At 39.7% G+C, this 26108-nt stretch overlaps 1 protein-coding gene across 1 annotated transcript in view; it reads left to right on the forward strand.

Annotated features, from left to right (window-relative positions):
* Window positions 1-26108, forward strand: part of LOC100714419 (uncharacterized) — a 247343-nt gene that overhangs the window by 186810 nt on the left and 34425 nt on the right. Inside the window, exons 140-159 of the mRNA XM_063250621.1 lie at window positions 2251-2403; window positions 2727-2924; window positions 4755-4909; window positions 5973-6141; window positions 6386-6482; window positions 7379-7491; window positions 8563-8688; window positions 9951-10079; window positions 10307-10417; window positions 11168-11230; window positions 15972-16106; window positions 16555-16642; window positions 17705-17843; window positions 18633-18766; window positions 18879-18913; window positions 19007-19123; window positions 19637-19785; window positions 20344-20428; window positions 20750-20806; window positions 22564-22688. Of these exons, the coding sequence (XP_063106691.1) occupies window positions 2251-2403; window positions 2727-2924; window positions 4755-4909; window positions 5973-6141; window positions 6386-6482; window positions 7379-7491; window positions 8563-8688; window positions 9951-10079; window positions 10307-10417; window positions 11168-11230; window positions 15972-16106; window positions 16555-16642; window positions 17705-17843; window positions 18633-18766; window positions 18879-18913; window positions 19007-19123; window positions 19637-19785; window positions 20344-20428; window positions 20750-20806; window positions 22564-22688 (2378 nt within the window). The remainder of the gene's footprint in view (window positions 1-2250; window positions 2404-2726; window positions 2925-4754; window positions 4910-5972; window positions 6142-6385; window positions 6483-7378; window positions 7492-8562; window positions 8689-9950; window positions 10080-10306; window positions 10418-11167; window positions 11231-15971; window positions 16107-16554; window positions 16643-17704; window positions 17844-18632; window positions 18767-18878; window positions 18914-19006; window positions 19124-19636; window positions 19786-20343; window positions 20429-20749; window positions 20807-22563; window positions 22689-26108) is intronic.

Raw genomic sequence — 26108 nt, forward strand, 5'->3', positions numbered from 1 at the left:
CAAGCCCTGTTTATTCGGGAAGTAGTTACATCTTTTATAGGCCAAGGGCGGGCTGGTGGGACAGGAAGAGGCTATGGGGATGAATACAAAAGGGTCATCTTCACGTCCGGGTATGTGACATAAGCAGGAGAGGATTATGGTTAATGTAGGCAGATGCATTGTACCCATAGGAGAGAGAGAGGCAGGGAGGCAGCAATGGGGCTGTCGTGCGGCTCCCTACATATGCTGATCACAAATCCTTCAGAGATTCTTGCCACTGAAGATTATTTTGTGATGAGCTTTCCAAATTTATGGAAATAATTCGACTTAGACATTTACTATAACAACAAATTGATGATACATGGTATTTTATTTCACAAACACATACTGAGGATGCATAAGTAAATATGTATGACAGTTCATGTATATTGCTAAGAAGAAGCCATTTATAAGTATGTACATGGAAACAAGCTCAATGTCTGTTAACCAAATATATTAATTAACATAAGACCACAAGAACTTTTTCATTGTTTGAGTCTAAGTTATGTATGGGAAGACAGTATTATACACAGCAAACTATTGGAAAAGGGGAAGTGAATGCAGAGCAACTTTGATGAGATGTTAAATTGGGTATTATCTGATGAAAACCTATTGGTATTGGTGAACTAAGTTTCTTGGGGAATCAAATGTCTTTGGAAGATCATGAACCCCTGAGAAGACAATAGGACTGAAAGAGAAAAACGTCCAAGTGGGATTTTGTTCTTTGTTGATGATTATAGAAGGAAGAGGCCTGCTGGTATTAGTTTAGAGACTTAAGGTTAGTTGAGGCCTTTTCTTCTCTTGTGATAGAATATGGCTATCTATGTCAATTATCCGTGCTTTTGTCCTAAGATATAATCTTTTAAAAATGAATGCTGATGAATGAGATAAACTTGCAGAGGCAGGTCTTTATATCAATTAATAAAGACTTGATGAGCAACACTCAGTGAACTTGAATTTATCTCTTCATAGTCATTTTTATGCTACACTAATTAAAAATTTATCTATTTTTGGAAGTTAAATATCATATTTTGCAGTGGGCTGAAAATATAATACCCATGGCCTTGAGTAGGCAAGTAATGTGGTACTGAGCTATACCCTCCAGTGGAACTCCAGTCTAACCTGAAACAAGGAACAATAGAGAAATGTGTTATATGAGGAAGGTAAAAAGCAGTGGAAACCAATGATGGATACCATTTTCCTATAAATGCATCTTTGTCAATTTAAACAATCACACATTGAAACATTAGAATAAGCCAAGCTAAGGGCTTGGAAGAACTTTGTATCAGTGGTCTGTGAATTTCTCATAAAAAGCTTTGGTAGATTTACATTCAAAAAGAGGTTGGTTTGGCCTGTAGGAAGTTTGTGGTCCCATTTTGAAAGGTTTGAGGTGGCCCAGTGAGAAAGCCATACTTGACTTAATTCTCAAACTTTCTCATAATGATGCTAACAGTAGGCATTATTGAGGTGGTGGCGGAACATGGGGATTAGTAGGACAGTCAAGGGCAAAATGATTTAGGTTGGAAGATGGATGATAATGTCTCACATGTGATCTTCTTGCTTCAGTCAAATGAGAATGCTAACTGTGGGAAGTGCTACTTAAAGAAGAGTACCACATAAGACTCAGGTATAGAAAAATGTGAAATTTGAATTTCTGAGTGGGGTTCAGAAAGGATGTAAAAGTTTGAGTAGCTAGATTAGAGAAATGAAAAGCCTGACTTATTACAAATGAAGAAAATATTATGACCCATAGAACTCACTACTTTTGAAACTGGTAAAACAGAACCTTAAAGAATTGAAACAATTCATGTAAGATTCCGTGGAATATTGGGAACGCAGCACCCAGCCATAGGACTTTGTATGCTTTCAACTATTGCAGACCATGGGAACAGTGGTTTTGGGAGTGGAGAACAAGAAGATAAACTCAGTTTTGGAAAGCAAAAGGGACAGTTTTTGCCACAGTAAGGAGACAGAAGAGGAGTTAGGGAAGGAAAGAAAAGTTGTGATCACAAAAATCTTATTTGACCTACATATTTCACTGTTATAAAGTACCAGATCCTGACAAAATGTGATAGTCCATTATTCTTACATACAACTCTTTAAAACTAGAGTCATATATTAATTGGATTTGAGAGTCTCATATAATGATATTTTTTTTCCTAAAAAAGATTTCTTATTTTGTAAGACCTTTATCCTGAGGGTGAATTTTCTATGACTTTTCCATCACTGTAGGTTGCCATTATCTCAGATATTAATCTTGTCCTGGGAGAGGCATACACAGTGGAGTGGAGCCTAAACATAAAGGACACAGAGAAAATAGACTGTTACCCAGATGAGCGTGGCATTTCTGAAGCAGCCTGCATTGCCCGTGGCTGTGGGTGGGCGGTAAGTGTGCTGATGCTGTTAGTGCTCACTGAAATATTTTGCTCTTTGTCTACAACTTCATGAGCATGGTCCTGGTACCTGTACACCTAGGTACAACTGACAGAAGGCAAGGGCTTGAGAAGCAGTGCATGTGTGTGTGTGAATATGTGGGGGAGGGTTGGATGATTGTACTGGGTATCTTGTTTGGAGATCAGTAGTGTAATCTTTTGGCATTATCAAATTATATATAAGTGAGTAAGTGGTGCCTTCATCGCCACATAAATTGTCTGTCTCAAGTCTTTCATAGAATAGATGCTGAATAGGATTCTGACTTTACTTTTCAGGAATCTAATACCACAGGGGTCCCATTTTGCTATTTTGTCACCGATCTGTACTCTGTCAGCAATGTGCAGTATGACTCACAGGGCGCCAGCGCTGACATCTCCTTAAAGTCTTCTCATGCCAACGCCTTCCCCTCCACCCCTGTGAGCCCCCTGCGCCTGCAGGTGACCTACCATAAGGATGAAATGCTGCAGTTTAAGGTAAACACAGTAAAGTGTCAGGTGATGACACAACCCTTTTTAGTACCTCTATTGCTTTTCCTGATACTGTGATTTGAACCCAGTCTTTATATTGAGTTATGTCCACCATCCATTTTTTATTGTTTAATTTTCAGACAGTGTCTCATTAAGTTACTCACTGCACAGGCCGGTTTTGAATTTATTATGTTCCACTTACCTTGGTCTCCCTGAATACTAGCATTATAGGCAAGTACAATGAGGCCTGGCACTTATTACCTCTTGCTATTGAAGGTTCATAATAATCTTGAAATAAGTGTACTCTTTTTGAGTTCCTTTTAACTTTAAAATTTTTTTTTCCTTGAAACAAAATGGAGTTAGTATTTATTACTTGAGGTTGAATCCAGGTAAAACAGCAAACTACGACTCCAGAGCAGGGCTCTAAGTTATTCCATTCACTGACCTGAGCTTGAACTTGTGATCATCCTGCCTCAGCTTCTCAGAGCACTGGAATTACAGGTCTATAGCAGCACACCTGATTAGTTTTCTCTTTCAAATTATGCACTGCAATAACTAGATGATAATTGTAATCAAATGAACAGTGAGAGCAGATGGGTAGTTCAGTGAGATCTGTCCTGACTTGCATTTGGAGAGCTGATCAAGGCTACTCTAAGAAAAATAGCTGGGAGAATGGAGAGGACATTTAGGAACCTTCCCTTCACATGGGGCAGGTGAGAGACTGAAGCTGTTTTCTGTGTATCCTCACCACATCTGCGGCAAGCAATGAGTATCTACAGATTTAAAATGAGTAACTTTATTGTATTCTGTACTCCTTACTCTTCTCCTTGATAATATATGGTGGCTGTCTTCTAAATATGCGTATTTTCCTAAGTCAAATAATTTCCTGTGTCTTTGAATTCCCTGTTTCCTTATCAAAGTGTTTTAATCTTGTCTTTGTGCTTGGTTATTACCTTCAAAACTTTTAATTCTCAGTCTATATTTCTCACTGAGACTCTATCTCCTAGAAACAGAGGGAAGCATTTCCTTCCTTACAATCTCACAGCTTGTCTACAGAGTTCTGCATTACCACACATCACTCCAGTATTGTGAATCTCTCTCCTTCTGTCACGTGAGCATGTGGATTTCCTAAAACAATAACCATCACTCCTTGAGGTCCTGTCCCTAGTGTCTGGTACCTACATTAAGGCATAGCAGATATTGTGCAAAATCAATGGATTGGCTTAGGTGTCATTTTCAGCAAGAACATCCAGGATTTTTTAAGTAAAATAGATAATGTTTTGGGAAGATTATATTTCTGAATAATTTTCAGATATTCACAAGACTCCTATTCTCACACAAGTGAAGAATATAAATAGCACAGTGAGGTTTAAAAATTATTTTACAGGTTAGTACCCATGTTAAGATGAGTGTTTTACTGAAGGGTTAAAAGTGAAGAATGACAGAATCAGATCAAATCCAGATGTCAGATTCTTACAGAATACAAGTATAGCATATCTAGATTATTGAGGTAGTCAGGTACAGCTAACAGTATAGCTATGCATTCTACTATCCTTGCCTAAAAGGTTTTTTCTTTGACAGTAATACTAGGGCAAATCTGTAGTGTTCACTATGATGCTTTGAGATATTTCTACTTTGTGAATTGATCAACTTAGGAGGCTAGGTTGTTTTATTGTTTCAAATATTTCTGATTTCTTTACAATCAGAATACTCAAATTCACACCTTCAAACAATTTCGAATTTTGTAGTAAAATATTGCGAGCTACAATCATGTCTACATACAGTGCATATTAACCATTTTTGTATCCTTAACTAAAACCCACTTACTCTGTCTAGATTTATGATCCCAACAACATTCGTTATGAAGTCCCAGTCGCTCTGAATATCCCCACGATTCCTTCCAGCACCCCGGAGAGCCGGCTGTATGATGTCCTCATCACCAGTAATCCATTTGGGGTAGTAATTCGCCGGAAGAGTACAGGCACTGTCATGTAAGTGTGATTTGGAATTTCTGGTTACTTTCTGGTCCCTTGTGAGCCATTTGTCCTTGGAGTTAATCTGAAGGAAACCAGATGCAGTCCATTTCCAGATCTGTGGAATAAAATTTTTCCTGTAGATCTGTTTAATCAGAAGTTTTTTTGCCCCATTAGAATATTGCTGAGACATTTACATGTTCCTGAAACATCATCCAGCTACTCAGCATTTATGGCATATCATTTCCATTTGACCTGTTTTTCTCGGTTGCATGTTCATGGACAGAAGTTTCTCTTCTCATGATAACCAAGACCATTTGCATTGCAATACAAAAGTGAAATTGGGGCACAAAATAGTTGTGTAGGATAATGAACAGGAAAATCTAGAGTTCTGTGAGCTTACTGCTTTTGACAGTGTGGCCAGAGTAGGGCTGTCCCAGAGGTGGTATTTGAGGTAGGGTCTGGATGTAGAGGAGGGCTCTGAAGTGCATGCTATGTTCTGGGGCAAGGGAAAAAATATTCTTTATAGAGGGAAAATAAATGCATAAGTCATGGGACAGGAGTAAAAATTGCTCTGAAGGGACTAGTGTAGTACATAAGGAGGGGTTAGGTATGAAGCTGGGATGTACATGAATTAAAATCAAGTATAGTCTTCAAGGCTTCACTTACATGGTCTTTGCATGAGGAGACTCTTTATTCCGTATACAGCCTTATAACACAACGTTAGGGTCTCAGAGAAATTAGGAAGTTTGTGTGAGAGAAATGGATCACATGCAGCAAGAGCAGAAGGCTGTGCTGGCACGGAGAGTGGCAAATGAGATGGTGGGAAGTCTTCACTTTGGTGTTGTGGGCAAGCAGTGAAAGGACACAGTGACAGAGAAAGCGGAGGAGGGAGGCTGGCTTCTATCTTTCAACAAGGGCATCAGTGATACTTTTATCCATGTAAACTGTGCTGTACTGGGAGAGGAGCAGGGTCTGTTGGCTGGAGACAATTAGCAGTTCTGCTGCCCTTGGAAAGTCAGCTGCTCAAACTCAGTAAGGAAAGCTGAGGTCCTTTATAACCTACCTGTGCACTTCTCAGCTGGGACTCGCAGGTCCTGGGCTTCACCTTCAATGACATGTTCCTCCGCATCTCCACCCGCCTGCCCTCCTCTTACATCTATGGCTTTGGTGAAACGGAGCACACGGCCTTTCGGAGAGACCTGAACTGGCACACGTGGGGCATGTTTTCCCGAACCCAGCCCCCAGGGGTGAGCATGCGTCTCTGCCTCTGTCTGCCTTCAGCGTGTGTGCTTTGTGCTTCGTCTTCCCTGGCTGGGTGGGGCTTGTCACACTGTGCTCTGAGACAAGTGGGCCCATACCTGGTCAGCTTTGTTTGCCTGTGTTTAACTTACTTCTCAGGAAAGGCAAGACCCATCTTAATAAACATGTTTGTTGAATTTCTTAATGTGTCACAGTGTGTGCTAACCCCGTTTCCCTTCTCCCTCTAATCAGTACAAGGTGAATTCCTATGGTGTCCACCCTTACTACATGGGACTTGAGGAGGACGGCAGTGCCCACAGTGTGCTGCTGCTGAATAGCAATGCCATGGGTAGGTGATGCCAGTGCTCCTTTATTTTTTAGAATGCTACTTACTCCTGAATAATGTTAGAATGTGTGTTATCTGGCTGCATTCAGAGGTCGAGATATTCAACTTGTGGCGGGTACTTTTCATCTTTAAATTTAATATTTTCTTTCATTTGAGTAAGCATACAATAGCAAGATAGTTGAACCCATGTTTTGGGAAAAGTCACATAAAAAAGTAAATAAAACCTCTAGTATTCTTGAGGGCCGCTGGTGAGTACAACTGTATGAGTTGAACCAGTTGCCAAGCTGTGGGTTTTTGTACTCACTCCCAGTGTAGGAAGTGTAAGTAAAATTTGTGTGATATGATAGAGAAAAGTAAGGGACATTGAAAGAAACGTGAAGTAAAAATGGTGAAATGTGAAGAAATTCACTTAGTAGCATTTTATTACTGCTAATCTCCTATGATTAACAATGTATACTAATGATTCAGAAAAGGCCGCCCATGATATAAGCTGGGTGAAGTGTCCAAAAAAATCTGAGGAACACTTCTGCAACTTTTTGTGAGTCCCTAAATTTTTGTGATATTAAAGGTGTAATACTTTTGAAGAAGGAGAATGATAAAACATGTACAAGATAATAAAGCCCACCAAGGTGGAAATGTCCAGGGATGGAGCCTGTGGGCTAGCACTTCCGCATTCCTAGCCGACTGTCTGCCTTTAACTCTGTAAAGATGAAGTGGGATGCAGGGACGCCAAGCATATGTCCTCATAATGGAGATTTCCACCTAGGTTGGCATTATTTCATGTCTTTTCAGATTTGACGTTCCTAGGAGAGACAGTATAGATGCCAGCTAGTTGATCCACATTGTTGGCATTTCCCATCATTTTATAGTTTGTTGACATCATTTTCCTATGTTTTTAGATGTGACGTTCCAGCCCATGCCTGCCCTGACATACCGCACCACAGGGGGAATTCTGGACTTTTATGTGTTCTTGGGCCCAACTCCAGAACTTGTCACTCAGCAGTACACTGAGGTAAGAGCAAATCCATTAGCTTCTCAAGTATGTGTTAAGCTCATTCTGTGTTTATATTTCACTTCTCAACTAGAGTTATTCTTCTCAGATAGAGGTTTTACCAGGTAAGAGTAAATGCATTTTCACAATCATTATACTCACAGCCTCTGTGATTATTGTAGTGAGTCATGGTAGCAATGTTAGTGATGAGACAAATAATAGTAAGCATGTGGTTATGGTGATAATGGTTTTGGTGATCCTTGGTTAAAGAATTGGTAATGTAGATAGTAGTTCTAGTGGTGTGGGTGGGAGTGTTTGTGGGTGTTATGATTTTGATGGTGATGATGTCATTGCTGGTGTTGGTGAAGGGGTGGTGACAGTGGTGGCAGGAATGGTGGTGGATTGTGTGTGTTTAGCTGTAGTTCTCTGGTGACTGTTGCGTCTGTGGTGCTTTTAGACTGGCTAGTATGGGTGACGAAGGGAAGGTAACAATGTGAATTGTGTGAACAACCACTCATATAACACTTCATGCTACTTTTACTTTAGTTGTTGTATATCAGAGCACTCTTGCCTCTTGCATATCAAGTTATGATATATCGGGGCTGGGGATTTAGCTCAGCGGCATAAGCACCTGCCTTGAAAGCAGGCAGTCGTGAGTTCGATCCCCGGTACCGATAAAAAGGAAAAAGACAAAAAAAAAAGAAGTTATGTCATATCTATGTATAAGGTAGTCCCTGGCGTTATCCTGTTTGACAGTTGTAGAAACAGAAGCATGAAACTATGCCTTGTAATGTCACACAGCTAGCACACATGGAGCCTGTCTGTCAATCCAGAAACATTTTCTCTGGGTTCTGTGCTCCTGGCCATAGACCAACTGTACTAATCAGAGTAAAACTGAATTTCCCCCAATTCCCAGCTTAGCAGTTTTCTCCAGGTATTTTGTAGCTCAGGAGCTCAACACCTCCTCAGTTTATGTCTGCATTTGTACTGTTGGTTTTTTATCTCAGAGCCCTGCAGAAATGTTTTTATTACTGCATGTGCTGCTTAAACCTGACTTCTCCCAGAAATATTAGTATTTTGTGTATTTTCCAGGTGATTGGTCGGCCTGTGATGGTGCCTTACTGGTCCCTGGGATTCCAGCTGTGTCGCTATGGATATGAGAATGACTCTGAGATTGCCAGCCTGTATGATGACATGGTGGCTGCTAAGATCCCCTATGTACGTAAAGGACATTGTGCATTAGCTCTGAGATATTGGGGCTAACTCGTTTAACTCTGTATCTGGATTCGTTGGATGTTTGTGAAGTTGTACAAAGACACAAAGTTGTTTTTCATATGATGTCCCAGGATGCCTAAGCCCAGCACTGTAAGGCAGGTGTCACTTGTGACCTCTTAACAAGAATGATCCAGGCTTTCTCTCTCATATCATGCTCCCTTCTTTCCCTTATGTGAGTTCAAGAAATTCTGTGAAAAAGTTCTTTGTTCCATAACAATAAAATGTGCCGCAGCAAATGAGCCCAGGTGGCTGATTATAGCTATGCATGAGGCTAAAGTAGAAAGATCAGCACTGTGAATCTAGCCTGGAAAACTTATCAGGATCCTATCTCAAAATACCATAATAAAATTGCTAGGAATATAGCCCAGGTTTAAAGCACTTGTCTGACTAGTGCAGGGTCCTCTGTTCAAACCTCAGTATTACAAACAAAAGAAAACAGGAACAAAACCGGACACATAAAAAGATAACAGAAAAACCTGAAACAGTAATTTTGTGTAATAAAAAAAATGACTCCAAATGCAATCAGACCTTTACAGCTGGAAGTATGTTCTGAATCCCAGTGCTTCATTTGATTTGTGGAGGACTCCTCAGTGCCTACGAGGGTTTGTAGTATCAGGAGGGTATAAAAAATAGGCTATGAACCATGGAGCCCTTTCATACTAAATAGGTCCGTTTACTCTTCTATTTTTTACAGTAGTTTCAGTAATGGGAAGTTTGTCATATGGTAAAAATTGGTGAGAGAGTTGTAAATGATTACTTTCCAAAGTAGATATTCCAATGTAATTACAAGCTTCTGTTTGTTTTGTAGAGTATAAGATCCATATTGTCTTATGACCTAAAAATTCTCATTATGTTTTCTGAAAAGGATTCAGTGTGATCCTGGGGTGATCTCCGAGGGTAACCAAAATACCTGTGTACAGTCAGAGTTTACAAAGCCACTGTCCAATTCAGAGTTTTTATTTATCATGGTAAAATGCTTCTGGATACACTGTCATTCTATGTGTTACTGATTTATATTATTTTATGATTTAACATTTGAAAAAATTCGATAAACTTCCTGCAGCACATACCAAACAAATGACAGAGTTAGGATTTGAAGGGCCCGCGAGAAACCTTTCAACTTCCCCATCAGTATGGATGGTTGCCGCTTTTCAAAGTTGGATTGCACCACCTGAGCCCCTGAGTTTCCCTGTGTCCTCCCACAGGACGTGCAGTACTCAGACATCGACTACATGGAGCGACAGCTGGACTTCACTCTCAGCCCCAAGTTTGCTGGGTTACCGGCTCTGATTGATCGCCTGAAGGCCGATGGGATGCGGGTCATCCTCATCTTGGTTAGTCCTGTGTGAATGTGACTAGTATGGGCAGTGGCTTGCTTCAATGGAGAATGCAATAGGCAAGAGAAATTGAAGCACAACAAGAATTTGATTTCCTAGGCTTGATGGATATATTAAAGTTCAGATGGAAGCGAGAGACACCTGTGTCAACAATTCCCCTGTCTCCTGCCCCTTTGTCGTTCCCTGGCTGTGGTTTCCCCACCTGACTTGTGCTTTGCTTTCAGGACCCAGCCATTTCTGGCAATGAGACGCAGCCCTACCCTGCCTTCACTCGGGGTGTGGAAGATGATGTCTTCATCAAGTACCCAAATGATGGAGGCATTGTCTGGGGAAAGGTATGACCTAAGGGATGAATGATCCACCAATCCCAGGCTAGGGCAGTGTCTTAGAGGTGGTAGAATGTTTGTAAAAATGTTTCTTGGTCCTTTGCATTTGGGATCTGAGGTCCATACTTTTCATTTTTCAATCAAGGTTAGTTGGTACAGGTGAGAATTTTGTAGAATCTACCTGACTCTATGTTGGAGACCACAAATTCACAGTGGCTAATTTTGCACAGCTCCCTATAGTTCAAATGTAGGTTTGGGATTAGGGTACCACCTTTGGAGACTTCTCATTAATTCTTTTTCATGGGCCATCATCTGCCACCCACTAATACTAAACTAAAATTCCTAAGATTAAAAAGAAAGCTGCAGGGCAAGATCCTTCTTAGCATAAGATCATCTCTACACTCTTGAGTCTTTCCAGGATTATTCATTTACTCCTGAAACTGCAGACCTTGAATCTTGTGCTAGTTATACTTTAGGCATCCATTAGAAAGTGGCTGCATTGGAGTATCTTGGTCCCTGCCCCTGCTGAGGCATGGGCCTCCCAGCACCCCACCATGCATTACTCAATTTTCTCCGTTTCTCATTTCATCCTCTTGCCATAGCCCTCATACAGGCAGTTGGGCATCTTGACCAGGTCTTCAGTCCCTCTAGATTAGACATACATGCTAATTGATGCATTAGTGACCGTTAAAGCATAGTTCCAGTTTTCTTGGGAAATACTGTATGGTGCATTGCTGTTGAATGTTTGTTTCTCCACAGGTTTGGCCTGATTTCCCTGATGTTGTTGTTGATCCCTCTCTAGACTGGGATAGTCAAGTAGAGGTAAGAGCCCCACTGTGCATCTTTGTGGAGGGTTTTTTGGGACCAAGGAGCCTTACCCAGGTTTCTGGAAATTCGCTGCCATGGATGTGGGTTCAGCAAAGGATAAACACTTAGGAATTATGTCCTAAGTGTACATAAGTCTGTGTGCAGATTTCTTCATATACAGTAAAGATCTGTTTCCTGTAGCAATGAAGGTACTGATAAGGTGTTGTTATCCTTGGGAAAGCGAGAGATCTTCAGATTTTTTTCATGGCTTTAGATGACTCTGGTAATTTCGCCCTCAAATCTGTCAGATTTCAAAGGCCCCTGAAATCCTGATTACACCTCACGTACAAGTGCTACTTCCCTCTGAATCAATGTGTTTATAGTTGTTTAGAAAACTCTCTTACTTACTGTGTCCAAGCTTTCTCTTTAGTTATTGAGTCTTTCTCTGCACATCATTTGTTCTTTTATTCTTCTCTACCTTGTCATGTATAAATCCCCACTGCCAGGTTCCTTGAATCTTGAGTCTTTCCACTTTTCTCTTTCTCTTTAATTTCCCATCTTTCTGGAAAACTCTTCTTTCCTAGGAACAGTTTCTTGTTTGCAGTGGATTCTGATAGCCCCTACAGCTGGACATAAATGCTTTCCAGCATCATCAATCATTTGTTACCTGAGTGAATTCATGTTGCTTGTTATTCAAGTAGCTTCAACTGTATTCTACCCTGTGATATGTACACTGTGAAGAGACACAGCTCTGTTACCCACTGTTCTGATAACATCTGTGAACAGGGTTCCCTTAGTTTTCAGAAATCATCTCCTTTTACCTTTTTTGACTCTTTCTGCAATGATTATTCTTTCCATCGGATTTTGTTTAGCCCATGGAACTGCCATAGAATTTTTTTAACTCAGTGAAGATATTTTTCTTCTACCTACAGTAGTCCTGCAAGGAGTAAGGGGTCCATTTTCTGGCCTATGTGGTCAACAAGGTGGTGGAAATTTTACTACTATGAAAGTCTGTAAGTTTAAGAATGAGTGGATGTTTATCAGTGTCGTGCCAAGAAAGCACAGCCGTGAAGTATTCTAATATTCCTCAAAGTCCAAGGCCAAGACCCCTTTCAAGAGATCTTAAAAAGATGGAGGATTCTGTCTGATGGATGGGGGTTATTTGAAAGATTTCCCATTATAAGGTAGTTCTCAGGGCACGTTATGAGTGTTTCATGGAAGAATCACGTTATACTGAACCTCCATATCTGGGGTGAAAGTTCTCAGGTGGGACAGCTCTCCTGGAGTAGTGAAAATAGGTATGACTAGGTCAGGGATGTATCTTTTTGTGGTGTTAGTTTCTGACTGCTTTTATCCTAGTTGGCAGTAGCGCTTTAGCTTTAAAACATGGTACTGGTACTGGTGAACAGGGTACCTGTCTTTGGACTGTATATGTCTTCATGTTTTGTCAGTAGAGGCAGTAGAAGAGACTACATCTGATTGTGGCTGGTTTCTCAAATTTACAGAGTGTTTCAGACTCAGCTCTTTCTTTTTGTGATATTTTACAAATATGTATCTGTCTATCTATCTATCTATCTATCTGCTATCTTCTGTTAAGAATTTGAGGGAAATTATCTACCCACCCTTTCATCAGTTCTGATGGTAAGAGAATAGTAACTGCCCCCACAGTGTAGAGGCATTTATTTATGCATTTAGCAACACACTATCTCATGGTATGCATTTGCCTTGGAACCCATTGCTTGTATTGTCTAGGGACTTGGTGATTTTCTTGGCTGACCCTTCTTTACATGGCTTGCCCCAGGTGGTCTTTATTCTTTGGCTGATCATTCTGCAACCCTGCACATGTGATCGATTTCCAGGTTCAACAAAACAAAGAGCTAAGAAACCCACATAATTCAAATTTATTTCTCTTTTTTTCTTTCTTTCTGTCCTTTTCTTCCTTCCTTATTCTTTCTTTCTTTTTATTTTCTCTCTCTTTCTTCTTTCCTTTCTTGCTTGTTTGCCTGCCATCCCTACCTCCTTCTTTTTTTCTTTCTTTCTTTCCTTCTTTTTTTAATGGGAATTTAACTCAGGAATTTGCACTTGCCTTGCAAGTACTGTGCCACTGACCTATATCCTAGCCCATAAAGCAAATTTCCGAGTTTAAAGTTTGGAGGTTTAATTCAGTAATCCTGGATTGGGGAACAGGAATTGCGTGCATGCTGTGGATTATGATGAGTAATCCTCGATTTAGTCATGCAGGTGTGTACATTCCTGGTTCAATATCAAAGTAACTGATCGCAAGAGCAATTATTGAAGGGTGGATTATTGACTGAATAGGGTTGAATTTACATACTGGAGAATGGGAGGGCTTTTTAAAATGACATGGATATTAATTTTCCCAATGGGACTTAGTGAGGTTAATAAATTATCATTGTCTTAATTTCATCTTATATCTTCTTGTTGATACAATTGTGACTCAGACACAGCTGATAGTGTCTGTTCATCCTACTTCTCCACCTGCTGCTGATCCCATTGTTCATCCAACTCCTCCATCTGCTTTAGATTTCCTGAGATGGAGCTCTCCTTAGGGAAAGTTATTTTCTCCTAGTTTTATGGATCCTTGTATTTTCTTCTACACTTATTTTATCTTTATTTTAAAGGGACTGAGATAAAACAATAAAAGGCTACCGAACAAAACAGTGAGAACAGTATTGTAAACAAGGCAGAAGGAAATACCCTAGTTGCTATATTGCATATTTTTATCATCTAAATAATTGTTTAGACTACTGATTTTAGGCTTGCAAAGTCAATAAAAAAATACAAACACTAAGTTGATATTCTTACTTCAGAAGTTCTCGTCTCAGTCTGTCTTCCTCTGAATCAGTTGGTTGCTTACCAAGGGGTAAGTTGAGGTGTGGGGCTCAGCTCTTCTTGTCACCTATCCTGATGCTGGCTGGCTCTTGGCAGGGGTTTGACTTACTGATTCACCTCCTGGTCTGCCTGGTTGCTTCTAGCTCATAGGAGGAAGCTCACAGGAGAAATTCTTGGTTTTCCTCCCATTCCATGAATCTAGCTTGTTCACAGAAGGATGTTGCTAATGTTCCATTTCTTAACAAGCTGCTTCCAGAGATTTTCATTAAAGTGGTACCTGGGTCATTGTAAGACAGATCTATACATACAGATCCATTTATATATTTTTTCTTTGTGTTTTATCTATATATATGGTTGGTACTTCATTTTGTCTACTGTAAATAGGGACTGGAATTCCCTTAGATAAAGTTGTCTTTCTGCTGCTCCTACTACCCTCATCCCTAATATTATTGAGCTATTTCACTCTTAGAAAATGGAATGATTGACATGGAAGAGATTGTTTATAGAGGTCTATCAACTACCATGATGTCCCATGACAGGGCACATGGTGTATACAGACATTTATAGAATTCTGCTAATGAAAGATATGTGAAACCACAATTAAACAGAATGTTTATTATTTATTATTATGTTTGGCTAAGCACACAAAAAAATAAAACATTGATCAAAACAATGTAACAAAAGATGGTTTTCTAGAGAGATACCTGTTTTAAATTTTTATTATTAGTACATTTTAAAAATCCATTACATTACATTAATTATGAGGAGTTTGTGCACAGCATAGCTTTATTATTTTTTAATCCTCACCTGCTTTCTCTTATCCTCCTCTTCTATTTGTTAATTCCCTTCACTTTATCAAAAGAGTGACACTTTAAATGCCATGTTTACAGTTAAAATAAAAGCATTACTTTTATTATTTGAGGGTGCAGGGAGAGTGGACATTAAAACTTTCTCCTTGCATTACACACAACTACACATTACTTTTTATATATGCATCTTTATTAAGAATGTATTTTGTTGTTTCATAATATGGATCCTTTACTGTGTCAAACGTGATACTAGCTAAAGGAGAGAAAGGAAGGAAAGTACAGCTGAACTTTTTATGTAATTCAGAAACAGTAGAAAATAAAAGTGCTGGAAAGGAAGAACAACATGTAGTATCCACATATAACTATATGTATGCTTAAGTGTGCGAGATAAATAAAGATAAATAACAAAAACTACTAAGTTTTTGTTAGTTCATCAAAAAAGAATCATTTGTGTTGTCATTGTCTTTCATTTTTATGCTTTGATTTTGTAACTTCAACAACTACTTCTAAGATAACAATATGTAATATATTAACTAGCGATGATTTCTAACTACTTTTTTTGAAATTCTGTATCATTTCTATGCTTTTTTTTCTGTTTTGACTTTTTGAAAAAAATAAACAAAACAAAAGAAGATTAAACGCATTATAGTCTAACATGATGGGAGCAAATTTTATCCCTTCCTCTGAATCCTAGTTGATGTTTTGTTGTAACCTGATACAGCACATCTCATGTCTACTCTTTGTCCATACTGTCTTTCTTCCTCTTGCCTTGTCTTTGAGAAGAGCTTAGGAAATATCTGGACAGAAGTTGAAGGCTAAGCATCCAGAGCAACAGAATATGAGTTGAGATTGCCGTTGCTGTTCATATAAACCTGTAGGGGTAATCAACTTCTGGATGTCTTCCAGACTCTAGGGTATATGATTTGTGCTCATTCTTCTGTATTGTACTCAAGAAACCTACGCATGCTCTGTTTGGCCTGTCACTATCTACCACCAGACAGTGTAGTCTTTGCATGGGTTACATTATAAGTAAGTGTTTGCTTGCTGTGTAATACATTCATTTAGCACAAATGAGTTATACTTTGTTTTTATAGCGATACCGAGCTTATGTGGCTTTCCCAGACTTTTTCCGTAATTCAACTGTCCTGTGGTGGAAGAGGGAGATTCAAGAGCTGTACAACAACACACAGAATCCAGAGAAGAGCTTGAAATTTGACGGCATGTGGATTGTAAGTGTGTGCATGTGTGTTCCTTACACATGGATAGGTGTGCATAGCTTTCTCTTCCTTAACTTGCAGATCTTTGACTCCTTCATGTGAATAATAGTGAAGAATGCTTTGCATATTTCAAAAACACTTAGTCACTCAGTATGGGGAAGCCATGATACCCTTCAAACCTTGTATCTTGCCCTAGGGTTCTGGTGTAAGACCTCATGGGCAATTACTAGGAAATCTTTGCAGTTTTCATTTTCCTAAGAGAGAATTTTTGTCACCCTTTGATCAGTCACCTTGTAGGGATTAATTGACTTTTCAAGTTGTTCTTCCCTGGATTTGATGAACTTCCTGCTGTAAGCATGTATAGGGATTCCAGTATTTTAAGTAATTTACTCACTACTCTCTTTTCTCTGGAAAGGACATGATTATCTTTTAAAATGAACTATGTCCACTTATTTTGTAGGACATGAATGAACCAGCAAGTTTTGTGAATGGAGCTGTCCCTTCAGGCTGCAGGAATGGTACTCTGAACCATCCTCCCTACATGCCATGTAAGGACCCTAAGCCTCTCTGCTGTGTATCCCTGGATAAAAGTAGGGTACCCCTAGAAGAGCCCAGCATCTAGGGGTTTATCCTGAGCCGTGAGGACATGCTCTAATTGATCTGATGGTTTTTGGAAATCAAGACAAAATCACTTTTAGGACTTTACTCCACTTATGGTATGCAGTGTACTGGGCCAGAGGGATTGATGTTGAACACCTTGATGGAGTCCTCATTGTAGTTTTGAATAAATAGTATTCTTTCTTGGAAAACTAGAGGAGGGACCCATGAGCAATCAAGTTATTGTTAAGTTTCACAGTTCAGTGTCTTATACAGAGAAGGGAATAAGGACTAAATGCAATAAGGATGTTATCTTAAGTGTTTTCCCCTCAGATTTTATGTGAAATTTGGGTAGAAAACACTGAAGCACTGCAATGTCTCTAAAGAAGTCTCACACATTGATTTCAAAGCTGTCCATGAATCTCTTTGGTGAATGGTTGAGGAGCTCAATGCTTTCTCCTTTCAAGAAGCACCTCTTCTTGCCACTCATCTATGAGACAATTAATTCATGATTTCTCTTAGTTTTTGGTGATAATATATCTTCAATGATTTCTTTTGCCACTAATTGATATAAAGTAACGGTATCCTCTTCTATTGTGGGTGATGGACTTTATTGACCTTGAAGTTGTGTTTGTATTTTAATCCCTAGAAATTATACTTTCTATAAATTTGGCAACTTTCCATAGATTATATAAAGTTCCACGTCTCAGCTTTTTATACTATAGGAAATCACTAATCTAATCTTCCTCCTAGAATTGTCAAAAATCACTTACAAGTTAAAATAGAGCGTATCATCCCTAATGATGTAGTGTTTAAGAACCCTGAGTTTTCTGGCAGGAAATTCTGCTTTCTGTAGTGAACTTGATGTTGAAAATTCTGTGGGAAACGATCATACCACAGCACCCACTGTTGTTACCTTGTCCCTGGGAAGCAGGAAATAATCTTCAGATTCAGAGTATCTTCCCTTAAAAAGGCTGCGGGTGGTTTTGACATTTCTAAATCTTTTCCCTTAGATTTGGAGGACAGAAATGGTGGCCTAAGCAGTAAGACCCTGTGCATGGAGGGTGAGCAGATCCTTCCAGATGGTTCCAGAGTGCGTCACTACGATGTGCACAGCCTGTATGGATGGTCTCAAACCAGGCCCACCTATGAGTGAGTTTCTCTCTGCCTTCTCTAGTTGATAAAATCTGTAGGATCAGCCAGGGATGGGTGTAGAATCTCTACAGTTCTTAATGATGTATCATGCGAAGATTTAGGGAGAGTTTAAGTACAAGCCATTTTAAATCTTAAACAAAAAGCCCTCAAGCATACAGCCAGGCCCTAATACTGTAGCTAATAGGACCGAAGTAAATATGTCACTTTTTCCGATCATAGAGAAACTAACAATCCAAATGGGTCACACACAGAGGGTTATCAGTGCTGTGACAGCATTGATTAGAAGTCTCAAAAGTAATAAGAATGATAAGTGCGTTTTTGTCATATCAAAATGGACATATCCCTATTTTTAACCTACTGTGTTTGAATAGTTCCTGAGTATTCTGTTTAATTAACATTTTCTAGTTTGTGAAGTCAATGGATAGTATTTATTACCTTCAGTGAATCTGTAAAAAAGAACTTGCCTCTTTCCTTCTCAAGGATAGAAAACCAAGTCTGGAGTTAATAAGTAACAGAGTTAGTGCTTGTTTACAATTTCAGGATAACCACGTGATTTTATCATATTGTGAACTCCTTGTAAACACTGAAAAAATAAACCAGTGATATTAATGGCCTCCATCAGTGTGCACCACCCTACCTGAGTTCCATGTTTTCCTGTTCTGATCAGGCGTGAGGCAAACAGTTCCTCACCATGCCCAAGGCACCGGGAACTTTACAAGGCAGAGGCCTGTAGCCTTTCTTTTCCTACTTTGGTGTCATTTCACCCCCTTGCTGTCCTCCAACCAGAGCCGTGCAGGAGGTGACAGGACAGCGAGGAATTGTCATCACCCGCTCCACATTCCCCTCTTCTGGCCGCTGGGCAGGACACTGGCTGGGAGACAATATGGCTGCATGGGACCAGCTGAAGAAATCGATCATTGGTAAGTGGGCCTGTTGGCAGGGCTGTGGTGGCAGGGAGGGGTGAGGGAGGAGGAGCAGGAGGAGCAGGCAGGTCCTGATGCTGCCCTGACACACTTGTGGTTCCCATTGCAGGCATGATGGAGTTCAGCCTCTTTGGCATGTCCTATGTAAGTGGCCTTCAGATCCTTCCTGATTGCTTCCAAGGTAGTGCCAGTATTCAGAAATCACCACCGACCTGGTTTTATTTCCTCTTGTTTCAGACCGGGGCAGACATCTGTGGGTTCTTTCAAGATGCCGAATATGAGATGTGTGCTCGCTGGATGCAGCTGGGAGCCTTTTACCCCTTCTCCAGGAACCACAACTATATTGGCACCAGGGTAGGGCCTCAGTTCCTGCTGCCCATTATTTTACTGGCTAATTTATGCCAATGGTTTTCTTTGGGAAATCTTCAAAGTTGTTAAAACCTCCTCTTAATGAACCATATTTTTAGTACTATTTAGGTGATTTTTTTATTTGTTTCTTTGTTTTTGTTTAAAAAGATTCTTCCTAATGTTTGCCAAAAAAAATATCGGGGGGCTGGGGATTTAGCTCAGCGGCATAAGCGCCTGCCTTGCAAGCAGGCAGTCGTGAGTTCGATCCCTGGTACCGATAAAAACGAAAAAGACAAAAAAAAAAAAAAAAAAAAAAAAAAATATCGGAGGGGTATATTTTGTTAGCTTTTTCTGGAGAGCTTCAGTGATCCATTCCACTGTATGAAGTATATTGCTGAATTCTTACCTGTTGCTATCTTTTTTAGTTGTGTGTAAGCGATGTGGAAAAGCATTTAGTGACCCTCTGAACTTTCAAAGTTCCCCTTGCGTGAACTCTGAACATTTCTTTTCTTCCTTTAGAGACAAGACCCTGTGTCCTGGGATGCTGCCTTTGTGACTCTTTCAAAAAGTGTGTTGGAGACCAGATACACCCTGTTGCCCTACCTCTACACCTTGATGCACAAGGCACACACAGAGGGCGTAACTGTCGTGAGGCCTCTCCTGCACGAGTGAGTGTCCTGCTGGGATCCTGCGCACTAAGGCAGAATGCATTTCTTTTTGTAGAGTGGTAGTGCATGCAGAGAATTTCTCCAAGCAGAAGATAGGATTTCTCTTTTATCATAAGGTCATAAGACAGAGATGATAATTGTACTTTTAATAGTCCCTGAAGAAAAGGTATTTATCAGCTGACAAAATTTCTGAAAGGATCCTACACAATACAGCATAATTGTATGTAATTTGTCAATGCAGAGACAGGTCTCCATTTCTTTTTTTTACTGTTGTTGTTACATGAGCCTGGGCCTAAATGAGTTTAGTTAACCAAAGAAGATACTTAGTGGGAGACAAAAGCGATGAGGGCCAACCTGGGATTTAGCATGTGCCATGGTGAGGAAATATCTTTCTGCCTTCAGAGGAGCCTGACCTGTGGAGAGTGGGGCTCCATATTTTCAGTGACACTCAGAAGTGAGGATGGCAGTGAATGCAGCTGAATTCTTCACACAGAGTTGAAGCTGAGGCCTTTCCTCAGACCCTGGGATCTGATTGTGACCAGTTTGTCTTCCTTCTAGGTTTGTGTCAGACCGTGTGACCTGGGATGTGGATAGTCAGTTCCTGCTGGGCCCGGCCTTGCTGGTCAGCCCTGTCCTGGAGCCTGTGAGTGTGGAGGGCCATGCTGGTGGGTGGAGGATCTGAGCTGTGAGGTTGGATGACTAGGGAAGGAGAAGCCAGCAGGGGTACGAAGTAGCCTGAGTCATGGCTTTTTCTTCTACCTTGGTCTCTTTTTCTCCTGAGTCGAAGTGTATGGCTTCAGTGTTGTGGTATCAGCCTCTATTTCTTTAATGTCTGCCTGAAAAACTTGGTTAGGACAATCAGAAAGACAAACAAACTCCTCAAAAAACTAACAACAAGGATAACAGAAACAAAACTGTAAAGCATGCTGCCTACTGCTCACACCTTCTTTGTGCTTAATTTAAGGATGCCAGAAGTGTCAATGCTTATTTCCCTGGAGCCCGCTGGTATGATTACTACACAGTAAGTTGTCTTCATCTTTCTGTAAGTGAGGGAAATATATAAACAAGTGAGCTAGATGGATCCTCCTCATGGCACATACTGGTCCTTCATGCACTTGCTGTGTAGTCTTGCATAAATCACTTTAAAGATTGTAAACTGGATTTTGTTTCTGGTATATGGATTGTGACCACCCATTCATATAATGGTTGTAAAATAAGCTTAAAGCTTCACTGTGTTGTCCTGAGTGTTCAGTACATGAGAATCTATACCTTTTCTTGTAACGTGACTGTTCACAATATTATGTAACAATAGACACTAGAATAGTATTAAATTTGTGGTATAAGGTCAAGTTTTTATTTCTTCTTCTGTTATAATTTCCTAAGTACACAGATGGTTTCCTCTCTTTTTGTAATTACCTCTTGTATAACCTAGATTTTTAAAGAAAAGTTGTCCTGTGTAATGACCTAATCAGGCATTCATGAAGAAGCACAGGGAAAGCACTCAGATATATGGGTCCTAAAACTTGGAATTCTAAGCAGTGTGCATGTACTTACCCATGAGGAGCCCACAGAAGCTATATGGTATACGTTCTGGTCTAGTGTGAGCTCCACAGGTCACTTGGGTAGCAGGGTCGTTGGATGTAGCTTCATGAAGGTCTCTGGTGGCACTCAGATGAGTCAAAGTATGATTCTTGTGGAAGAAAGAAAGTCGATGTTCTTACCCTATAACCTGTCCTTATCATCTAACCTGTCCTCCTTTTCTGAATTTCTGAGTAGCAAATAGCAGAGGAGTTCAAATTCAGCAGCAATACAAGAACAGAGTGTCTGCAGTCCCAGTGACCCAAGCAATTTCAGTGTGATTTGATAAATACTATGCAGAAACAATAGAAGTGGGCTTCTGTCCTTCTCTGTCCAGTGGAACCCGGTAGCATTAATCACTAATTCTTTAGGCTAAGTCTCTCGTTAGGCTGATAATAGGTTATGATTGCCATGTGCTTTCCATTCATGGATTTCTGTGGGAAGGGAAACCTACTTTCTTTAAATGAGTTTAGCCTTGGTCCTGAGAAGATTTGATAGTCATGCTGGAGTAAAAGTTCATTGATTGTTGCTGGCATCTAGTATATAAACACAGAAGATGCTGTTAACCATCAAAAATCACGGAAAGTTCTCAAAGAAAAAATTCTTCAATATTTCATTAGTCTTCACAGAGAGAAACAGTACTATATTAGTGAAAATGTACAAGGATAGTCTCTTAAGATTTGTGGTATATGATTCAGAATAGAGAGCACTTATCATCTATGAGACAAAATAAAGTTGAAAAAACAAAAGGAAATGCATTAAGTTAACCATAACGTTGTATAAAATCAACTCTCACTTTTCTATGGGGCTAGAGTCAGAGATCTTAGATAGGTGGAATAGGAGTAGGGCAGTGAATGTTGATGGATATTCAGCACATGTTGGTGAAGGGAATGTCTAGAAATTCCATAATGGAGAATTTTTTAGTTGCCAATAAAATTTAATGAAGAGATTATCCAGCCTTTTCTAGCAGTCTGATTTGTTCTAAGAACATATGCAAAATGCATGATTCCCTCACAAGGCATTACAGTATTAAAGGCAAAAGTCCAGCAGCAGCTGCAGAGTGCATGCAGAACATGTCCTAACAGGTATGTGCTGAGTGATGCTGAACTGACAGTTGAGACAGGTAGACAAGACATCTGCCAAATGCACTGCTGAGAGTGACTGTGTCCTCTCTCTCATCTTCTTTTCTTCTGCCCACAGGGCATGGACATTAATGCAAGGGGACAGTGGAAAGACTTGGAAGCCCCTCTGGACCACATTAATCTTCATGTGCGTGGGGGCAACATCCTTCCCTTGCAGGAGCCTGCGCTGAACACACACTTAAGGTGAATGATGGACCAGCGATCTGCTTTGCATGCTGGTTTGCTCAGTAGTTCACAACGAATGCTGCCAATCTGTTAAATTTTCTAAAAATTTAATTTTTGTCTTTTTAAAATTTTGTTTTCACCTTTTTCAAAGCTGTTTTATTTTCCTATAGCTATATGTTGAAAGAGATTGCTAAATACCATGCAAGCCCTGTGCTGTGCTGTGCTGTGTGTGTGTGTGTGTGTGTGTGTGTGTGTGTGTGTGTGTGTGTTCTTGCTGGGGGAGGATGTCATCAAATTCTTGCCTGCATATTTCTTGGTCCCTTTGAAGAAACTATTAAACTAGATATGCCCCCAGGTCAGTCTTTTGAGACTTTCATCCTCATCTGAAATCCACTGAATTTTACAAAAATACATTGACACCTTGGGTAGTCAGTCTTCTTTTTTTCCCCAGAACTGTTGCCATTTTAGCACTATAATGCTCATATCTTGAGAAAGCTCCCACTTCTGGGTACACAGAGTCAGCTGGTCTCTTCTTGTCTCTCCTTGATCAGACTGTGCCTCCATAGTTCTTTTCCTTTGCCTCTTTTATTCTCATTTCTAGAGGGTCAAGATCCACTGTCCATCTTTCCAGAATCTCACATCACATTCTGTTTTTCACACTGATATATTTCTTTTTGTGATTCAAAATGGGGTTCATAAATTTTCCTCCTTTTTCAAGCCTCCATCTTCCTCATGTTGCTGATGTTTTATTTGTACTTCTTTAGATACAGAATTTTAGACTCAATCTATACTAAAGATTTGCACATTTAAATATTTGTAATTGAAACTATATTTTATATTTCATATTGAAAGTTCTTGGGAATTGAGTTATCTTTTTTATTTGAACTTCCTTTATTACCTTAAGTTCTCGATGTATAGGCTTTTTATGTACTTATGCTCAAATCCAAAGCCAGTTGGCTTCTTTTTCTCTAGTTGTTCAATTTAGATTGCTTTTCCCACTGAAATAAAAATTATTGTTGCAAACAAAAATCTTCACTATTATTCTCCTTCCTGGAATGTGAACTACTTAATTCCTAGGGTATGCAAGGTCAACCAAATTAAGTTCCAAGTTGACCTCAGCAACTGTATGTCCTTAAATACCTTAATCTGGATATTGACCAGTCATATCAAGACATGCTGGTCTCCAACCAGCAACCAACCAGTGATTTTGCTGTGGCTGTATCTCTGCATTTATTACCCTTTCCAACAGGCCTAGTGCCCTCAGAATTCTGAAAAGCCCTTTACAACTGTTGGACAACTGAGCTTTATGCATACTTAATGATGCAAGTGAAGCTCAGATTTCTTCAGCATTAAACATTCTAAAATTCTTCCAGCAGAGGGGGTACTGCCACTTGAAATGTTCTGGTCGTTTAAAAATATGTTTTATTCCTTAATGAAGTTCTATATGGTAAGTTTCTGTGTACTTTTTTGTGACCTCATCTAGAAGATTTAGTTGGAGATACTTAAATCCAGTAGAAAAAGGTTTATTCTTATGCTCAAGTACAAGAGAGACCTCTTAAAATAGCTGGGACAGAAGTTCCTAGAGCTTCCTAGGAACAGGAGTTCCTAGAGAGAAGTGTTGGAGTCCCTTTTTGCTCCCCTCTTTCAGCAATAGGTGCTGTTATCACATGCAATGGAGGGAAGAGAGCAGTGCCTGTGAGCTGGCTTTTCATACTTCTTCTGTGTGGCAGGTGTCATTATCACTTTTAGTCTCCACCTAAGGAGTTGTATTTTGCTATGATAATAAAGCAAGAGTGTCTTCAGGTCCAGTGTCTTTGTGTCCCCATGCTCTTCCTTAGGAAGAATTCCAAGCTCACCTTGTTTGTTTGTTTGTTTTGTTTTGTTTTAGAAGTGGGAACAAGCTTTACAGTGTCACTTTTCTCTCCTCAGGAAACTGTAGGTTACCACAAATGCATTCTAACAGTGTGTGTCAGACTACTTCTCCTATCAGACCTTATATGTTAAAACTCTCTGCTCCTGTGTCATTTCAGTGATGGTTATTTCATGCTCTGTTTCAAAAATTTTACTCTGTGAAGTTTCTATGAGAATGTAAATCTACAGTTGATTATTTTGACTGAATTTCTTGATGCCTTCTTTGTATGTTTAGTGATACTTTGCTTTTCAAATGTAATAAGCATAAGGACCGCAGGGTGGGTCTCCTTCCTGCAGAGGTGATTTGCCTTCTCATTGGTTGCAAGCCAGTGAAACTGCTGCCAACTTGTTATCTTATGAGCTTGCTCACTGAGCCTGGCTTCACATGGGAATTGGAGATTCCGGTTCTCTATGTTGGACTATCAAGTGTAGTGGCAGTTTGAGGCTTCTGAGGAATTTGTCCATGGGAAATTCCAGGTTTTGCTTACTGTGCTCCCTTGTAGTTGGAAACCAATGTTTTGCTTTCCTGTTGGCTCTGTGAACTGTTGGATATATTCTTCATTTACTGGAAAGTCCAAAACAATTATTTTTAAAAGAGATGAGTTGCAATTTTTCTGTGACCAAATAACATCTAAGTGGATGTACTCTCCAGAATGTCTAGTTCTGCCTATTTCTAGAGAAATTCAAGATTCTTATAAAATCTTAAGTTTTATGTCACTTTTTATTTTCTGTTTTCTGCTTTGATTATATGGTAAATATGTCTAATCTTTCTTAAAATAATGGGGGTTAAAGAAGTTAGGAGTTGCAATTTATTCACCTTTGTAACTTCTGAACTTTTTAGCAATGACAGATCAAAATACTTAATGTGAATGAGAGAAGGTGATTTTATTGATAACTTAACATGACATGCAGAAAGAAGTTTAAACTTGGAAGACTCCAATGGAAACTTGAATGTGGGAGAGGAACAGGAGGAGCAGGAGCTGGGAGGGAGTCCAGAGGAGTGGCCAAATGAGCAGATCCCAAAGGAAACTGCTTCTCCCACCTCTCCCCCTTTCCTTACATCCATCTCATCATCTTTCTGAGTAGTGTTTTATGTTTCCCATTTTAAACTATGAAGCAAATAATTAGAATGTTGTTTTTGTCTTAAATCAGATTAATGATGTGTACCGAAGTAAGGAAATTGCTATTGTATACACAGGATTTACTGAAGTTTTGCTTTCTGAGTAAACATGGTTCTCAGGCAGGAAAAGTGGCTCTCCCAGAAGCAGCTGGCACTTGTACTGTGGGGAGCATTGCTAATATGATGTGTCTACACCATTATTGTCTAGTATTTCTTTCCCATCCAATTGTCTGTATTGTAAATAATAGTTGTAGCTATTAGTTTTAATGTAGCAATTGCAGTAATTTTTGTGCATAAGTTATTGGCTTGTACATAGTTGTTTATTGCAATGTTTGGGAATTTTTCTCCTCTGTGATAACACTAAAAAAGAAGTTCATGCCAACTTTCTCTTAGTGCCTGAAGGAAAG

This window comes from Cavia porcellus, unplaced genomic scaffold, assembly GCF_034190915.1.
Source record: "Cavia porcellus strain 051 isolate PalLab524CR breed Dunkin Hartley unplaced genomic scaffold, mCavPor4.1 scaffold_6, whole genome shotgun sequence".
Lineage (NCBI taxonomy): Eukaryota > Metazoa > Chordata > Mammalia > Rodentia > Caviidae > Cavia > Cavia porcellus.